Genomic DNA, 15,944 nt, shown 5'->3' on the forward strand with positions numbered 1-15,944 from the left:
CTCCGTAGATGTTCTAATGTAGAACAGCAGCTTTTGTCACTCAGGTGACAAACAGGTGGATTCTTCTTCTCTCACCGCGTCGCCGCTCTTTGGCTTTTTAAGTCTAACTCTTGGAGCTACCGGGAAGCTGACAGTCCGAAAAAATGTTCTAATGTCAGGGTGACATTTCTCTCCAAACGGCCAACAAACCTGTTTATTCACCTGTCGTCACGGTGGCCGTTTGACACCCGGCAGTGGACACATTTTAACTGACCGTGGTGATGATTGAACGGACGATCTCCCTCCAACCGCTGAGAGTTTCATTCCTTCTCAGGTTTGATATAAAATCCGTTTTCTTGTTTTTGCTTTTTTTTTTCTATTAATCAATACCTGAGTTAAAAACTTCACTGAAAACATATAAATCATCTCCACACGCTCACACTTTGGTAAGGAGTTCAAGTGCCCGCAGCAGGGAAACGCCAAAATCGAGTTCTGATCAGCTTGTTAATAAAAGTCACCGAGAGATCAATAACTGCCTGAGAGCAGCAGCTTCTGTTCCAAATATGATTCAGGCTAAAAACAACATAAAACACACGATTTGGCTTCTTTCCTTTTTTTGTTTCGTTTTGTTTCTGACACTAAACATCTAAAATACAAGCGGTGCGTTCAAGGTCGTGTCATCGATCAGGAAATTTTCCTTTTAAAAGTTTACGGAGTCAGTTTTCTGCCTAAAGTCTTTGCCAACCAACAAAAACAAATGCACTAATGTACAAATGTAGTGTTGTTGACTCAGAATTGAAAACTACATACAATTATCTGCTGAACAGTATTGAAGACGTCTAAACAAAAACAAACACTGTCACAGATTTCATCATGTTAAACTAGACGTTATAGACGCTAAAACGAGTTCCGTATGTAACTATGGTTCTATGAATCGTCTGGGTGCTGTCACAGCTATTGGGCATGAAATCCGCCTCTTAATGTGCAGACATTTGCCATCACTGTGACCCTGTACAGCTCACGTCCGTTTGTTTTTATCGTAGCTCGACCAGTGAGCAGCTCAAACTACCTCTAAACGAATCCAACCTGTCACATCAGAGTTTCGGCTCACATGTCTAAGTTCGTCATGTTTTCCTGTTTTTCTAGTTGTTTCTCTTTTTTTTTCTCCCTGTGACAGTTTGAGCCTGTTAGCTCGTCTGCTGCTGTGAGCACCTTCCACCTATCCTTCTCTTTTTAATCCTGTTTAACCAGGAGGTTTGTCCAGTCATCCATCACAGTCACGTGACTGGTCTGATTGGTCTGACGAGTTGTAGCTTATAAACAAAAGAAAAAACAATGGGAGGAACTTTATCCAGACAGGAAGTCTGTTTCAGGTTTCTCTCCTGTTGTTACAAAATAAAAACAAAAGTTTTGTCTCGGTGTTTTTGATTGTCGCGTTGAAAACCTTCGACGGGCTTCATTTGATTGACGCCCGGCTCGTCCAGTCACAGCCCTCGTCGCTGCCTCCAGTCGTCTCTGGTGATCGATGAATCTGATTGGTCGTTTCCTATGACACTACGAGGCGATGGCCTGACCGACCGCCTGTTTGTTGAAGGCGATGAAGCAGTCTGATAGGTCGGACTGGCCGAGGGGGAGGGGCTCGTGGCCGCTGCCCTTGGTGGCGGCGGTTAGATGGCGGCGGCAGTGGCGAATCCCGGTGACGGCGGAGAGGACAAGTGCACTCGCCAGCAGGGCGACGCCGCTGAGGAAGAAGGTGGCTGTGTAACTCCCCGTGACATCAACCAGCCAACCTGCAGACCAGAGAGGAAGATTTCAGGTGCGACATCAGGACGGTTAAACTGCGGGACGTCATGTCTGGTCAATGTCGCTTCTGGTAGCTTTTTTATTTTTAAAAAGATTCTCCGCTCGATACGTTAAGTCGTGTTGACATCGTGTTTTGTCAGGTGAAAAATCTTTGTGTGTCAGCTGTGAAAGAAAATCTGCTGAATGACCTAAGAAAGGCAACCCGGTTTCATAATGTTATCCTGGTGGAGAATCTAACTTTGGTGTTAGACCATGTGTTAAAACCATGTGAAACAGGCTGCAATTTAACTTCTCCTCTAATATCAAACTGAAAACACCAACCTCTCACGAGTTATTGGTGTCAGTGTTTGACTTCCATAATGTGTCACTAACGCTGACTGACCGATGAGCCGACCGCACCGCGCGGTGTCGGGAGTTATTTAATCAGACCGACAGGAAGCTGTTATCTTCTGCTCAGTTTTAGTCTTTCACTCTGTTGGATAAGCCTGGGTTTCCAACATGCTGTTCTGAATAGTAGATCCCATCCTGCTGACTCAGCAGTTTTTAGAGATTGAGCCTTTGGTTTCAGGACGCAATGACCAAATAGGCTACTATCAAAACTGTACTGCAGTACATAAAAAAACATAACGGCCACAGCAGAGACTCTCAACAGGGTTAGAAACTGGACCAGTTTAGAGCGATAATCGCTCTGAACGCACTCTGAAAATCTACTTTATACTGCACTAGATCTGTCTCCCATCTGTCTCCCATCTCGTCACATGCCGTCACAGATCGTACCGCTTGTCAGCTATTCTCTTAAACTACCCAACACCATGCAAAGTAGTTAAAATGAGCCTTTGAATGCTCTAAATATTTTGTTGCCGAGACTTCTGTACTAGTAACAGAAGGTATTCTTATGTCGTGTTATTGCTTCTTTTCCCTAAGTAAAGGGTTTGACCACCGAGTGCTGTCCCTTAGGTCTGACAGGTTTAACCAGTTTTATCTGCATTTGTTCTGAGACTGATACGGGACAGAAACGGTATCAGTAACAGCTGATGCGGAAAAAGGTAGGGATGAACCTCTACTGTGAAATCATGGCAGCTAACTAGATCTTTAAACTATTTAAAAGCATTTACAAAAACTCGGAAACTCATCTGAGAGGGAAATATATAAACACACTAGAGTTTGGTTGGATAGCCGTGCCTTTGGTCGTAAATCTGCCGATTTAAAGGCATTTTTTGGACGCCATGGTGGATGTTGTAGAGCGGTGTGGGTGTGTTTGTTTCCCTCACCTCCGATGGGTGGGCTGATGAGGTAGGGGATGGCGTGGAGGAAGTAGACCACGCCCAGCGCTGAGGACAGGTACGGCGCACCCACCACGTCCGACGTCACCACGGGGATCAGCGCGACGTAGGCTCCGTCGAAGTATCCGTACAGGACTGCGAAGGGCACGAGGAGCGGGAAGGAGCGGAGCAAAGGCGTGAAGAGGCAGCAGAGACCCTCCATGCCCACCGAGAGGATGTAACACGCCAGACGGTACGGCTTCAACCACCTGAGACGGAAAAACACTTGTATTGCAAACGGCAGCAGATACAACGACAAGAGAAACTTTAACAATCCCGAGAACAACCGGAAGGAGGCAGCGTCCAGATGCCGCCATCTTTACTCTTCACGTCGTTATTCTGCTCCTTTCAACGGCGTCAATCTTTCATGTCAGAAAATGGAGAAAAAAATGTCTCTCGGGCAAAGGCAGAAAATCCTTTGAGCAACTGGGACAGGCCAAGTTTGCAATTCCTGCAAACTTACATAATTATAGGAGATTATTTTTCTAGCAGTTGATCGATTACTTGAACAATATTTTGGGCTCTATTATAATACAGGCAGAAAACTGTAGCATGTCTCCACGTTATCGCAGGTAAGTTTTTAAACGAAGGCTTTTCACTCCCACTGACCTCTGCTTTTTACTGTTCGGTCGGACAAAGACCGAACAGTAAAGATCTGTTAGTTTACCTGTTAGTTATGTTTCATGTTAAAATTCAGTGGAAAAAAACTGGTGCACAGGGTCCGAGAGTTTGACGGTAGATTAGTGAATCGAGTGTCAAGTCCAAGTCGAGTCGTGAGATTCCCGAAGAGTCCCGTCACATGCAGCCAAAGAAACATCTGGACGTGGACGTTTGACTGGTCATATGAACCAGTTTGTTTGAAGCACACCCCTTCCTCAAGTCCCTGTGACTGTGTAAAATCAGCCAATGGGATGAAAGTACGAGTTATTTCTGACTCCCGGTTGCTGCAGTAAACGTCCTGCTCTTTTCTCCAGTGACTCACAGTTCAGCGTGAGACTCTCCTGCTTCAGTCATCAGGACAAAACGTCAGCAACTATGTCAGAAAACGTCTGATTCTTTGATTACAAAGTCAAAGCTACAAGAAGCTGTGGACATAAAAGCTGAGGGAGGGAGGTTTACTACAAATCCCATGGTGCATTTCAGCAAGAAACATCAAATCACAGAGCTTTAAATTCTGTCACGTGACCCGCTAACAGTGGTTGGAAGATAAAGACGACACTGTTCAGAAGTTCAATGTTAAATTCTGGATCAGTTTTTAATTCACGACTGCTCTGATTCACATCTCTGACTGGCCTTTCTCCATGGCAACAGCAGCTGGGGCTCATGGGTACTGTAGTGTTGTGAGTCGTCTGCCAAAATGAAAAAAGGAAGAAAAAAAAAAAAGAAACCAGAAGTGAAAATAACTCAAACTGGTGTCAGAACATGAACCTGAATGATGGTCACGTAATCCAGGAATCTGACATTCAGGAGATCATGTAAAAAAAACTACTTTTAAACAAATCAAGTTGGTTCAATTATCAAACAATCAACGCACGTGGCCTCTACAGCTTCTGCAGCTTGAGTAAAAAGTTTAAAACACGCCCACTGTCTCACCTCTGCCCACCTGACCAATCACTGCGCGGCTGCTGGATTGTCAGTTTCAGAAAGTTCAGGTAGGTGGAAGCAGCTCGGTCAGTTCAGCCGTCAGACAGGAACTTTCTAAACGCTCCTACGAGCACGTCGTCTGACCTCCATTGTGTTGGGATGAAGACTGAAATCTCCAGACCAGGACACATAAAACCCAAACTGTCTGACTGGACCCCTTTGGAGTCCACTAGAGGGGAGAGACACAGTGTTGTTTTTTAACTTGGGGCGAACTGACCTCTGGGATTTGAGGTCGACGCTCCTGGTTGGGATGTGGTTTATCTGCGTTTTCTCGATCGGGTTTATTGATTTAAGTTGATCTCAATCTTGTTCTTCCTGCTTTTTCAGTTTCAGGTTTTCCCTCTCTGCTGCAGGATCTGTCTACAAACTGAAAGCTGGCGGGTTTTATCTCACGTTGTTCTGCCGGCAGGTTGGATTAGTGATGAAAGCGGAGTTCACCTCGGGGTCAGTGGGTTTTGTGTGACTGTGTTTTGTAATTCTGCAGAATGCGTACGAGTGTTTTAACTCCCACCCTCAAAGACTGTAACGCAGCCAGAGCACTTTACACCTGACTTACGACCTGATTTGCACGTTCCAGTGATTTTGTTTGACGCAGTTACACCTTTAGCTGCTGAATTAAAGTATCATCATCCAAAACACAAAATCAGTTTATCAGTTTAACTTTTTGCCCAACCTTAGGACGGGGACTCGGGACTGTCTGGGCGCAGATCACGGAGGACACGAACAATACGATACAAAAAGTCCAGTCACTTTGCGTCTGAGCTCAGCTGGCAGGACCGTGAGCTCAATCATGACATGCATCGTTTGTTTTTTCTTGAAGGACTGTTTTTTGGCATTTGGCCTTTACGTAACCATCGGGATCCTGGGACATCCCTCTTTTGGACCGCAGCTGTTTTAGGACACTGGAATTACAGGAGCTGCTGGCACCAGACTTGCCCTCAAATGATTTTACGTCGCTACCTCTGCTGCCTTCCTAGGATTGGAGCTGTTTCTCGTGGTAAGGGAAGATGCCCACACCTGTCCGAGGGGCATCGCTGCAGCGACCGGGGGTGGAGGCTTCTCTGCGAGCAGCCGCCTAGGTGGCGTCTACCGGGAACGACTCTGACCTACAACCGAAAATACGGAGATACATATGGTGTATCGCCGTTCACCCTAAAAGCATCGAGCTATGATGTTTGGTCCGTAACGCTCAGCCCTACGGTCACTGTGACCGGACTCGAGCGAATCCACAGGCAGACAGTAAACACACCTGTGCGGGTCACGTCCAGAACAATAACAGTAACCAGCTCAGACTTCCTCTGTGACTCAGCCGTACCTGCGGTCCGTCAGCCAGCCGAAAGTGATGTTCCCCATGATGTCGATGACTCCCAATATGGACATGAGGAAGGCGGCGTGCTGGTGGCTGACGCCGGCGCTCAGAGCGTAGGGCACCAGGTAGACGAAGGGGAGGCTGCAGCCGCTGGCCAGGAAGAGGAAGGACACGGACAGGCCCAGGAAGTCCGGCAGCAGCAGGAAACGGAACTCCTGACTGGACAGGAAATGGGAGCTGAAGCCCCGCCTCCTCTCCACTTGAGGGGCGGAGTTTCCCGAAGGTAAAGATGAGGGCGAGGATGATGCCGACACACCTGATGACAGAAGGCGGTCTTCAGATTCTTTGGAGAGTTTTACTGCGAGTTCAACATCCTGCGACGAGATGTTACCTGCATCAGGACACAGACAGGTGATGGTGGTGAAGAACCAGAGCTTTTTACTTCTAGTTTCTGGACATTTTTGTAAGTAAGAAATGTTAGAGCGATAAAACCCGGGCACAGTCCTCTGAATCGTTTCGTGATCATTCCATGACGGAAAACGAGCAGAGGGAGGAAGAATCTCATTTTACCTGCCTCCTTCCCAAAACAAGTGACCTAAGTGGCCGACCACGTGTGGTCTGCCGATCCAGGCCACACAACCCTCTATGCTTGTGTGTGTCTCCAAGGCTGGATCAACACCCGGGCAGGTGCACTGGGGCCTGCAAGCCCCCAGGTTTTAAACACATCACTTCTGTCTACATAATTTGATATAATCCAAAAACATGTTAGGAATTTGCTCCGCAGCTAAGACGAGTCCTCCATCCTCCATCTCTGGATCTGGTTCGGTGGAGGGACTCGGTGTCGAAGTCTAGTTTTAGGATCAGTTACAGTGCTCACAGAGGCCCCCGGGCCACTTAAGGACATGCGCATCGCTGCCTCTCACCACGTCGTTCGTCCCCCGCTGACTTCTCCTCCTCCCCCTCCGCCTCCGCCTCGTCTTCCCGCTGTGCGATTGGTCGAAGCAGCGCCCCACAGACGCAGAGGTTGGCGACGAAGGCGCTGAGGATGAGCAGCGCCCCCCTCCAGGAGTACAGCTCGATTAACAGCTGTAGGGCCGGAGCCAGCACAAAGGTGCCGATCCCACTGCCCGACATGGCGATACCGTACGCCAGCGCCTTCCTCCGCCGGAAATAACAGCCCACCATGGCGATGGCCGGCGTGTAACACAGAGCAAAACCCAGACCTGCAGAAAGAGGACATTTAGATGAGGGAGGACATGTTGAAATGTGAGGACACTTCAGGAAGGTGAGACATTTTCTTCAGTAAAGACAATCTTTGAGCATGGGCTCAAAAAGTTTGGAAAGCAGGAACATTTCTGGGAAACAAACATTTATAGAAAGTGAGGACATGTTTAAAACATGAGGACATTTTTGGAAAGTGAAGATTTTTTTTTTTTAATTTGGGGACGTTTTTTTGGAAAATAAGGGGACATTTTGGGAAATGAGAACATTTGCAGAAAGCGGGGACATTTTGTGTGCGCTGACCTGTGAGGATTCCCATGGTGAAGTAGAGGAGCTCCAGGCTGGTGGTGAAGGAGCTGAGCAGGAGGCCACAGGAGGAGAGGAGTCCACCGAACATCACCGCCACGCGGCAGGACCAGCGATTACCAACCAGGCTGCCGACGGGAGCTGAACGCACAGAGACACACGGCGCTGATGTCAGGAGGTGTCTTAACGACCCTCAGATTCTTCTCCTAGCACTGCTGCTGGTTTTACTACAGAATTACTTCAACTCTTACTGATTCTAGTACTAATGTAGAACTTCTCTCGATGTAGGAACGTGTACTGCCCCCACTCCTGTACTCCCACCCCCAGTCTCTTAGGAGGCTTCAGTTTCAGTTACCTGAAGCTCCGTATCGTTTGATGCTTTTGATGTTTTATCTCTGGTTTTCTAAAGTGTCGGATCTGATTTTATTTTACCCTTTTTTTTGCGCTTTGATGATCGTTTGATGGCCTGGATTTTACCTGTTGTCTGTTTTATATTTGTTCGGTGTATTTTGTGCTTTATGAGCGAGTGGTTTCTACTTTTTCTGTCTGTGTTTAAGTATTTCAGTATTGATTATTGAATGTAGTAATATTTCTAGCACTACTGTAGTACTACCTCTACTACTAGTATTACTCCTGTGTGTAGTACTGCTCCTGGTCTGGTTGGTGTCCAGCTGCAGTACTGACCACAGAGCATGGTGGTGCAGTCCACCAGGCTGTGGATCCAGGCTGTAGCAGAGTAGTCGGCTCCAAAATGAGCCTGAAACTCCACGAAGAAGATGGAGATGCACCTGCAGACACACACGGAAAGGAGCTGATCAGTTACTGATCAGTGATTAGTAAAACAGAGTCATCGGTCTTCTCGTTCACGTCGTCCCCCATTGGCTCTGAGAGAACAGTCAGCGTTCCACAGCAGCAGGTGAGTGGACGGTCAGGTGTGTTATGTAATGTGCGGCAGTGACATGTGCAGACGGGCCGGCGTCAGCTGATCCCTGTCGTGGACTTCAGAGCGAGCGAAAGTCTCCTGCTATGTAACTGGTTTGAGTGGGAAGACTGGGACCACAGTCCACCTGCTGAACACTGGTTTCACTGTCTGCAAAAACAACTAAACCCCAAACCTTAATAAGTTATCGTGTCGCCGGTAGCGGAGGTGGAGCTCCTCTTCAGAAACATGAGACTCATTTACTGCGGTTAAAGAAAAAGGTCTGACAATATCTGGTCAAAGCCGCAACGAAAGAGGCGCAGGTCAGAGTCCCGTTACGTCCTGTTTTTCCAGACGTCAGAGGTGTTTAGTGTCCCAGGCGGGGGCCTCCCCTTCCTTTGAGACTGTGTGATCTCCGTCAGGTGGGAGGCGATGCCCGTTTTCTTCTGCACTGGACTGAACTGTGATGATGTAACAGAGTTTATTTCCAATGAAACCAATCCTCCGTTGTACAGATGATGAAAAACCGGTTCTGTCCACAGCTGCTCGCGTCCACGTGTCGAAGCGGATGAATGTTGAAATCCAAACTGCTGCTGAAGGTCGGACCAACAGCTCGTATGAATAGCTTTGTCTGTTAAGGTAGAAACGAACTCTGTTTATGGGACCAGGGTGTGATTTCTGCAGTTTTACATAGTAAATGTTTGTGTCAGTGATTGTTGAGTTTTGGTTTAGACACTGAAAGTTACGTCAGTTAGTTCTCTTTCCCCTGGTTTTTAGCTCTGTGGATGTTGATGTCGGTCGGTCCAACACTTGGGTCCAGACTGCGACTTATGTCCCTCGTTTCCTTCTCGTGGGTATTTGTCGGCTCATCGGGGAGCTCCTGAACGCACCGCAGAGCAACATGTTACACTTCACAGAGCTGACTAGTGAGGGAGGAGGCAGAAACTGGTGTTTGTTCAGGTGTCAGAGTCTCGGACCGAGACCTTCAGGGCTTCTCTCATGTGTCCCAGCTGGTCAGTCAACACTCGCCGCGGGAGGTCGGGCAGGTCACCGAGTTCTTCCTGGAGGATTGTTCCAGTTTGTGTGAACCGTCCCTTTACTGCCGACAGAAAAGCAAACGGCCGTGTTGTGTTTTAGTCTGGTAGAGCTGAGCGTGGGACGTCCTAAAGAGGCCGCCGTACAGGAGGATAAACCCTGTAATCCAGGTAGCGTGACTTTTCTTTGGTCACAGCAGAACTGAACATTTCGTCGCGACACTTTCTGCTCTGAGCTTTTAAGGCACGAAAGTGTCGACACAGTCGACTCCATCTGTAGGAAAATACCTATTTCTGCTTTTCACAGGGTTTATCACATGTTTGACTCCGTTTCAGACGGAACTTATTATATTGTAAAAGTGTTTGTGTAAGAAAAAAAATGCCCGCTAAGTGAATAGTGAACATTTTGACATTTTGACACTGGGTCCAGTAGAGAGCTGGAGTTAGGATGAGATCGCACATTAAGGCGGTGTATCTCATTTGATTAGCGGGTGGGGGCCGTCTGTCTGAAGAGGACGTTAACATTTCTTTATGGAAAGTCACTCGACCACAACGAGACAGAAAACGACCGACCCCCACCTCTGTTATGTGGGAGGGGTGGAGGGCCTTTTACTGTATATGACTGTGCCCAGGGGCTCGTTGTCCATCTTTGGACAGAGCCAGGCTGGATGTCGCCACTCGCTATGCTAAGCTAAGCTAACCGGCAGCTGGCTGCAGCTTCATATTTACAGACGTGAGAGTGGGATCAGTCTGAGCATCGGACGCTCAGAGAGGAAGATGAGGAGTTCGCTCTGTGTTGAACTGCTCCGTATTGTAAAGAATCATTAGCTGCAGATGAAACCTGCTTCTCCATCTGTAAAATCCTCGTTTCCAACACTTCATTTGTATAAAAGGTTTCAGATTGTTTCAGTCCAACACAAAATTAAAAACAATAATAACTAACGAACGCGCTCAGTGGGGCAAAGACCTCCACCAAGTCCAGTGTCAAACAACACACACCAGACTTCAGAGAGAAAAAATTAAATTCACAGTAAATGATCCAGATCTGTCCCAAAATGTAACGGGTTCTTCCCTGGCCCCTGGTCCAGCCCTCCACCAGGTCTGGTGCAAATCAGTTGAGTAGTTTTTGTCCAATCCTGCTGACAGACAAACCAACACGGGAGAGAACAGAACCTCCTTGGATGGAAGCGACAAAGATAAAATGAGACGTTCCGCAGCTGAAGTGTTAAATCAGCTGCATCTCGCTACACGATCACGCCTCAATAATGATAACAACATTATGGCTGCAGCTATTTTCACCATCCATTAACCTACCAATTCTGTCAAACAACTGATATTGTCTGTAAAACATTCATCATTTAACACTCAGAGCTGCTGATCGCCTCATTTTACCTTTGTTTTTATTCTGTGTTCGACTCAATTAATCTCAAATTAAATTGTTTTGGAAACATTTTACAGGCAAAGAACCAGGTTTCATCTGCAACTCAGTTATTTTCATTCGATTATTATACATTTCTTCTTTGGTAGGTAAAATTCAAAATAAAAGGTTGTTGTTCGACCAACAGTCCAAAACCTGAAAATAATTATACTTAAAATATTTATATTAAAATATTTATACTAAAGTATTTTTTTAGTACACTGTGATAAGACCCAGAAAATCTCATTTTCACATTTAAAAGGCTGGAACTGACAACATTTTTGTTAATTGTTCCTAAAAAAATAATCTAATCAAAGCTGTTTCTGATCACTTTTATTACTGATCAAAAATCAACTAAAGGTTTCTGCTTAAATAAAAAGTAAATATATGATAATATAACACTGGCAGGCGACGTTCTGTATAATGAGCACTTTTACTTTTGATAATGTAAGTACATTTACTTCTGCTGTTCTGAAGTAAAAGATCTGTAAATATGTTGTTTACCACCAGCTGTAAGGCAACCTGTCTGTCTGTGTGTCTGTCTGTCTGTCTGTCTGTCTGTGTGTGTGTGTGTGTGTGTGTGTGTGTGTGGGCGTGTGTGGGCGTGTGTGTGTGTGGGCGTGTGTGTGTGTGTGTGGTGTTTACAGAAACAGAAGCTCGCTCTCGTCATCACATCAGTAAAACGAGCTGCATGGAAACATACGACAGAGTTTAACTATTAATGGACGGTGACTGGAGATGGAGCTGTAGGTGGTGTAGTCTGCAGCTGCACTGGTTGTGTTGCGGTTGACAGATCAGTCATTACAGAGGAACGTCCTCCTGCAGGTTTTTAATTTGATTAATTAGAGGTTCGTGTTTCTGAGGACGCTGATCTGTCCAGACCTGTCTGACCTCTTTATACCCCAAACACACACACACACACACACACACACACACACACAAACAAACGCAGACTAAGGTGCAGTTAACAGTCATCTTCATCAGTGAATTGCAGACCCAAAGATATTCACTACTGCCAAAGAAGAAAATATTCAATTTAAGAGGCTGGAATCAGATCTGAGCTCTGAGCTAAATGCTAACGTTAACATGCTAACATGCTCACACTGACAATGCTAATATGCTGATGTTTGGCAGGTGTAATATTTACCTTGTTGAGCATCTCAGGCCCAGTTCAGACCCGGCATACACACGCGTCCTGGGTGATCGGATCACGAGTGGACGGCTCTAAGTTCAGGTGTGAATGCACCCGAGACGCATTGAGGACGCAGTGAGATCTGATCGCTCAGACCACATTCGGAGGTGGTCTGGATCTCGTACGGCAACATTCTTTTAGCAGTGTGAACGCAAATGTGTCCTGGGCCACGCCGAAGAACAGTGGGACCGGATCCCCTGAGACGCATGTTAATACCAGGTCTGAGAAGCGCCTTAGGTTAGCGTTTTAGCATGCTAACATTCGCTAAATAGCAATGAACACGGTGCAGAGCTGAGGCTGATGGGAACGTGGTTGGATTTGCAGGTATTTTGTGTTGGACAAATTAATATCTCATTTTAAAATTATTATTTCCATTATCGATTAATCTGACTATACTTCTTTTGATTAATAGGTCAGTTGTTTGATCTATAAAATGCAAAAGGCAAAAAGTTTCCATGACAGTTTCCTGGACCCCACTGTGACGTCTGTAGATGTCTTTTTTTTGTCAGATCAACAGCTTAAAACCCGAAAATATTCAGTTTGCACTTCTACAAAACCAAGGAAAACACAAAGTCCTGACATGGGAGGAGCAGGAACGAGCACCTGTATGAATGACTCCAATGACCAAGTCATTATCAAAATAATTTCAGATCAATTTTCTGTCGATTGACATGTAAATTACACACACACACACACACACAAACGATGTCCACTTTATTCGGTACCTGTACAGTCTTTTTTTATCCAGAACAACAGCTCTGCATTATGTTGCATTATGGGTGTTTGTAGCCTTAATGTTGCTCGGCCAGCGAGCGTCTTCAAGTCCGTCTACAGCGAGTTTTTCAGAGTCAGTCAGCAATAAAAGTGTTTAACCTGCAGGAGGTTACGACTAAAACCCAGCGCACGGCGTCTCCCGACGTCTTCACTCCAGAAATGAACCAGAGAGGAAGTCAAAGTCAAACGGCCGAGAATCACAGCTGATACAGACGACGAGCTCGGGAGGTTTAGAGGTCTGGAAAATGTGAACCGTCAGAGAGGAATCGAATTGCCACGGGAACTCAGTCGGCTGACAAGTGACTACACCAGCTGAGAAAGCCACCTGCCAGACGTTCGCCCGAACAGACATTTTGTTAAGTAGCCAAGCGCCGCTACGCCACCAGTTGGCACAAGCAAGACGAGGAAATCGCAGTTCAATCCATTCGCTAAAGTCTTGTTTTATCAGTGAGCGGTTTTGTTTCTCCCTGAGCTCAGAGTGGAAGCTTTGTTGGACTGGACCACATTAGACTGAGAGCTGCCTCTGTGTTTTTGTCCTCCCCGCTTCCAGAATACTAGAAACCTCTGAACAGAGAGTGGTCCAGTACAACCAGTACAACACCGTCACTGGCTGGGCTCACTGATAAAACACAGAACTGAATTAACAACGAAAACTGACCATTACAGTCAACGTAAGGCAGAGCGGACTGAACAGGTGTGCCTGATAAAGTGGTCACTGTGTGTGTGTGTGTGTGTGTGTGTGTGTGTGTGTGTGTCGCTACCTGGTCACTGCTCGGGTGCAGACCGTCACCATGAAGCAGCAGCCAACGATCACCCAGCCCCACCCGCCATCCGGAGGAGACACCCTGCCGTACTGCCGCTTCCCATCCACCATTGCCGCGGCCGCAGACTGAACTGGACTCCCCAAGCTGGTCTCTGGTCCTGGTCCAGGTGCTGGTCCTGAGAGGGTCTGGTCCCGCAAAATAAACCACTTAAAGACTTTGTCTCGCTGAGCGATCGATCCGTCCTCGTCCGCTGCTTCAGCTCCAGTTCTCTGGAGGGACGATCTGGGGGCTTGTCAGAACTTGGTTCAGAAAACAGTAAATTTAAAAATGTGGAAGAGGATCTGACTTGAAGGTCTCTGTCTCTGCAAGCCAACTCCTCCACGTCAGATATGCAGGTAGAGTCAGGGGTTGCCCCTCCTCTGCTGAAGGGAGCCGACCGGCCGGGTGGAGCTGAGCAGCAGAGACAAGAAGAAGAAGCGGAGAAAGTTCAGCAGAAGGTTAAGGATGAATAGATGAAGGTGGAGTTAAACTGGATTCAGCAGAAGTGAGGAAAACAGGATAAAAACAGAATCGAGTGGAGCTGAATCAAGTCTTAAAAACTGGTTGAAAAACATCCCACATCATCATCTTTTCTTTCCTCCCAGTGAGGGTTAGGGTGAGACAAACCCAGTAGAGGGACAGTAGAGTCCGGCTGCCTTCATTCTGTCTCCGTCTCTGAAACTTCAGTTAAAAAGCTTCTTCAGTCAATAAGTCACCAGCCGACCCTCAATCATTAACCGCGCTCTCAGCGTGATCCCTGGAGGTGATGAGATATTAACCAAGCGCTCCTAGATCCACAGGAGCGCTGCATTTTAACGGCATTCATCCGCTGATGTCTGTTTGTTTGTCAGTCGCCTGCTCGGCCTCGAAAAAAGTGTCAGCCACATGTGCAGCCGTGACTGGGAGCGCTTCATTCGATGCACCCGACACCTCCACCCCGGCCAGGGCAGGGAGAAGCGGGTTGTCCTGTGGTGAGGAGAGGCTGGTGTCAGGTGTCAAGTGTCAGAAAAGAAGCGCGCCCAGACAGACAGGCCTAACAGAACTGTATTTATGTCCCACAGCTCCCAGTGCGTGTGTGTGTGTGTGTGTGTGTTTATTTATGTCCTGAGAGGTGTTTACTGCCAGGGGGACGCTGGGGTCAGATACACCACAACAGAACAGGACAAGCACCAGGACCAAACAGGACCGGAGAACTGGTCTTGGATTTCAGCGGTGAAGAAATTCAGGCCCCATTTTCCCGAGGTTGAGGTTGGAGAATTAATTCTTCCGTCTTAAAATACGTCAGGTATTAAGTCCTGGATTCATCACGTAGGTAAAATAAAGAAGAAAGAAATTATGTTCGGTCAGTAAAAACATCACATCCCCAATTTTGAGATGTTGAAGAAACAACAAAAAAGAATTTGTTGGGTTGAAATCTCTAAAAACACACTTGTTAGTTCTGATTTCTGAAATTGTCGATCGAACGGTTGAAGGTGTCTCCAGAGTCTGTCCCTTGTTTGACAACAGAAACGTGAAAATAAAGAATGAGAACGCCGAAGATACAAAAGACGTATTCGCTCATGTCCGGCTGAACTTTGTCTCCGGGAGCCAGACAGATGTGGTGAAACGGCGCCGCCCTCTGGGCACCAACACTCAGGACGTGGACTGAAAAGATTCTAACTCAGGAGAGAAGGACGCGTCCACTCCGGTTTACACTGTGTCACACGTCCGTTCAATCTGGATCAGAGTCTTGGTTTCACGGAACAGAAATATTTTTACCAGGACGCTTCTAATGGTTCAATGATCAGACAAACGTCCTGCTAATGTCCCCCTGAACACACACCGAAGAACACACCTGGGGACAGCTAAACACACCGAAACACACCGAAACACACACCTGCATACACCTGAACACACCTGAAAACACCTAAACGCACAGAAACACACACCTGAACACACTTGAGACACCTAAACGCACGGAAACACACACCTGAACACACCTGAACACACCTGAAAACACCTAAACACACACCTGAAAACACCGAAACACACCGAAACACACACCTGCATACACCTGAACACACCTGAAAACACCTAAACACACCGAAACACACACCTGCATACACCTGAACACACCTGAAAACACCTAAACACACACCTGAAAACACCTAAACACACCGAAACACACATCTGAACACACCTGAGAGAACTAAACACACCGAAACACACACCTGCATACACC

At 46.9% G+C, this 15,944-nt stretch overlaps 1 protein-coding gene across 1 annotated transcript; it reads right to left on the reverse strand.

Moving 5' to 3' along the window:
• Positions 1–345: 345 nt before the first annotated feature.
• On the reverse strand, positions 346–15,629 carry LOC120794787 (monocarboxylate transporter 12-B-like). The gene is made up of 7 exons (XM_040136112.1): positions 13,682–15,629; positions 8,269–8,372; positions 7,582–7,725; positions 6,981–7,280; positions 6,064–6,448; positions 3,054–3,313; positions 346–1,769 (listed from the first exon to the last, which is right to left on the reverse strand). The coding sequence occupies exons 1-7, from the start codon at positions 13,792–13,794 to the stop codon at positions 1,534–1,536; spliced, it is 1,542 nt and encodes a 513-aa protein (XP_039992046.1). The 5' UTR covers positions 13,795–15,629; the 3' UTR covers positions 346–1,533.
• Between the last annotated feature and the right edge of the window lie 315 nt (positions 15,630–15,944).

Source organism: Xiphias gladius, chromosome 9 (assembly GCF_016859285.1).
Source record: "Xiphias gladius isolate SHS-SW01 ecotype Sanya breed wild chromosome 9, ASM1685928v1, whole genome shotgun sequence".
Lineage (NCBI taxonomy): Eukaryota > Metazoa > Chordata > Actinopteri > Istiophoriformes > Xiphiidae > Xiphias > Xiphias gladius.